The following is a 3,574-nucleotide window of genomic DNA, read 5'->3' as shown; positions in this document are numbered from 1 at the left end:
GAGGAGGAGGAGGGAGGGAGGTTTCGGTAATGGGCCACAATAATCAACCACATTGTATATCGACAAAATAAAATAAAATAAAAAGAATTTAGCACAAGCCTGAGCACTTAAATACAAACACAGAGCTGGCCGGTTAGCTCAGTTGGTTAGAGTGTGGTTCTGACAACACAAGGTCCAGGGTTTGATTCCTAGACCAGCCAGCTGCCAAAAAACCAAAAAAATAAATACTTAAGCAGTAACGGCTAGAGACTACTGTTATTGAGATCATTCATATATAAAGGGTATCTACAAATCAATAAGGTGAAAAACTCAATATAAAAATAGTCACAGGACAAACTCATTTTAATTGCAATCATCCTTACTAGCAAACAAAGGAAAGAAAAAAGGGCAATTTTCATAAGACTTCTGCAGGGCAGGAGATGACAGGACAAGGGTGGAGTAAGCTTTGCCTTAGGCAGCACTGGGTGCACACCCAGGTCTGTTTCCTCCAACCTCCTCTTCTTTTTATTTAGTTATTTTTAAAAAGATGACCCATTAGGGGATCCGAGCCCGTGGCCTTGGTGTTGTCAGCACCACACTCCCCCAAGTGAGCCACGGGCAGGCCCTCAACCTCCTCTTCTAATCACTACAACCTCTGGATTCCAGATGAGTCATTTTTTTCTTTTTGGATTTCAATTTGCCCATTTATAAAATGGAGATAATAACCACAACCTTGAAGGTGTTTTTAGGAGAATAACTGAAACAGCAGGAAGAAAGCACTCTGCACAGAACTGCCCCACAATGGGTTTTCAACAAACACTAGACCCTTCCTCTGTTTTACTGTTTAAGGGATGACCTTAAGGAAGGCATTTAACCTCTGGGTCGTTGGAGAGGTGAGTGCAGGCTCCCAGCCTCTACTTCCCCATCACTAAGTCAGGGGTGACTTTAAATGCTAAGGGGACCAACTGTAGCATGCCTGTACACAGCTGGTGTTCAATAAATGACATCCTTACCATCACCCCACTCTTTTTTCCTGTGATTCCTGTTCATCGCTCTCTAGGAGGCCAGAGAGGTTCTCCTGTGGGGGCCTCAATCCTGGGCTTCCAGCACCAGGCACAACCAAGAGCAGGCCATCCACTATGATGTTAGCCCATGTGTGCATATGGAGCTTGGCAGACCCCCAAGAAGCAGTGCCACCCTCAGCCATGAACTCAGCGAGACCTGGCTGCAAGTGCAAGCTTGCCTGTGCACACTGGGCAGGCTGCTGGCCTTCAGAGCCTGCGTTCTGCCATTCGGGAAACAGGGAAGATGTGGCATGGGACCTGCCTTGTGGGCCACCTGGTCCTACCTGCAGCACTTGGTGTGTGGGCTCCTGGTGTCCATCTGCAGAGACTTTAGGTGCCATCTTTACAATGTTGCTCAGATCGACCCCTGCGGGAGGGAGGGTGGGGTCACAAAACAGGTGACAGGTGTTATCCCCACGGACCTGCCAGAATTACACCTATGTTCCTTCTGCTGTGACACCCCCATCTGGAAGCTTTCCAGGGGTATGCCCAGCTCCCCACCCCAGCGGGCCCAGCTGCCACATCCACACAGAGGTTTTGCTTGTTGGCCTGGGCCAGCCAACGGGGGTCAAGAAGTAGCATGACCCTGCTAAGCAAGGCTGCACTGCCACACGCTGTCTCTGTGCTGAGGTGGCACAAGGTGGACTGAGAAGAGGGTCCCCTCATCTTTCTCCCTCCGAGCTCTCGTCCTTCCCAGCTCTCACTGCCTCCTTGCCATCCCAGCACCCCCATGGAAAGCCCTCACTGTGCCAGACACTTCTGGTCACCCCACCAGTCCCTGTCTGGGGTCTACATCCCGCTCTGCTCAGAAGGCCGACCTCTGACCCCTGAGGCTGGACCTCCAGTTCCCTTGCCCTCTGGCTTGACCGGGCTTGTCCACTACAGAGCTGGGCCTGAGATCAGAGGGCAGGAAGAAGAGAGCAGGTTGCTCGTTCTCAGCTCCCTGCCTCTACCTGAGGGCCCTGTGCCTCCCAGGTGACCCTTGCCCAGAGCTCCTGCTCCCTGCCATGGCCCTTGGTGTCCCCAAACCCTGCCCACACCATGGCAAACAGCCCCCTCATAACCACTCTCCTCCACGGCCTGGTTTGGGCATGCCACTTGCTTACACAGGCTGGTGACTGACACTCCCTCTTGCCACCCTGAGCTCAAGCAGGAAGTCAGGAGGCCCTATGTCCTGGGCCAGGGTCAGGAAAAGCCTCTCAAGGAAGTGACAATTAAAATGAGACCTGCTAGAAGAATCTGGTTTCATAAATGTCTGGGTGAGGTGGAGGCAAGGGGAGGGGGGGCATGAGCGAAGTAGGAGCAGAGCAGGGAGGGGACAGGGCCCAAGGGCACCCAGCTTCCATACCAGGTGTGATGGGGCCAGCAGGGACCTCCCATGACTCTCACATCTAAGAGCTGAGGATGGCAGGTAAGGGCACGCTGCCCTACCTTGTGATTCAAACTGCTCTATGGCCTCTTTCACTGCATCTTCCGGCCCCATTTCAAACTCCTCGATGTTCTCACGCACTACCATGTCGAAGGTCTCCTGGGAGATGCCCCTGGAGGCCATCTTCACCGACAGATGAACCTGAGGAGTCAGGGAAAGAGGACAGCTTTGTCAAGGGCGAGAGGGCAACTGCAGGAAAACACCATGTACCAGGGGTGTACCAGCATCTACCAGGGGTCGGGGTCCTGCTATCACCCCCCCGGAAAAATTCTTACCATTAGATCACAGGAAAGGGTGATATCCCAATATCCCTAGAGCTTCTAAAAGTGTAGAAGGGGGCATGTGGTTTACTACATTTTACCTAGGAAAGAAGAGGGCTGGCCGGTTAGCTCAGCTGGTTAGAGTACAGCCTTGTAACACCAGGGTCAAGGGTTTGGATCCCTGTACCGGCCAGCCGCCAAAAAGAAGCAAAAAAACCAAGCAAACTATATCTAAAAAAGAGGATCATTAATCTAATGTATGTCCTTATAGTAAAAAAAAATATATAATAATCACATTATTTTATTACAGTTATATATTATCTTATGTATGATTACATAAGACAAGATTGTGTTATAACAGTACACTATTATTTTAATAATAAAAATTTTAAAATAAACAATATAATAAATAAATAAAAAGAGAGGCTAAAACAAAAAACAATGAAAGCTGTTAACCTGGTAGAGAACAGGACAGGAATAGAAGCTGGATTATTTGCTCTGAATGTATCTTGTATCTTGTTTTATGGGTTTGGATTTTGGAACCATGTAAATGCTTTACATAACTAGGAAAATACAAAAGCAAAATAAAAATAAGAGCAATCCCTAAAAATCAATAGCAAAATGAAATCAATGAATTTAACAGTGTATGTACACCAACAGAATCATTTTACATGATTTTGAAATGCAGTGATATGACTGTATAGTCTTACCGGGATATTCCGTTAGGATGGTATGAGCTGCAAAAGAAAATCTTCAACAGTTTTTAATAATCATGTTTTTAAAAATGATATTAGTAATGTTGTTGTTGTTGTTGTTATTATTATTATTATTATTTTGGTGGC

The 3,574-nt window shown here is 47.6% G+C and overlaps 1 protein-coding gene across 1 annotated transcript in view; it reads right to left on the bottom strand.

Annotated features, from left to right (window-relative positions):
- The window catches only part of ARMC6 (armadillo repeat containing 6), a 13,241-nt gene extending 10,000 nt beyond the window's left edge, over positions 1-3,241 (bottom strand). Inside the window, exons 1-3 of the mRNA XM_008569721.1 lie at positions 3,189-3,241; positions 2,475-2,613; positions 1,328-1,410 (exon numbers count right to left, since the gene is read on the bottom strand). Of these exons, the coding sequence (XP_008567943.1) occupies positions 1,328-1,410; positions 2,475-2,595 (204 nt within the window). The 5' untranslated portion in view covers positions 2,596-2,613; positions 3,189-3,241. The remainder of the gene's footprint in view (positions 1-1,327; positions 1,411-2,474; positions 2,614-3,188) is intronic.
- Positions 3,242-3,574: the final 333 nt, after the last annotated feature.

This window comes from Galeopterus variegatus, unplaced genomic scaffold (assembly GCF_000696425.1).
Source record: "Galeopterus variegatus unplaced genomic scaffold, G_variegatus-3.0.2 Scaffold526, whole genome shotgun sequence".
NCBI lineage: Eukaryota > Metazoa > Chordata > Mammalia > Dermoptera > Cynocephalidae > Galeopterus > Galeopterus variegatus.
This window is presented reverse-complemented; position numbering and strand designations above follow the sequence as displayed.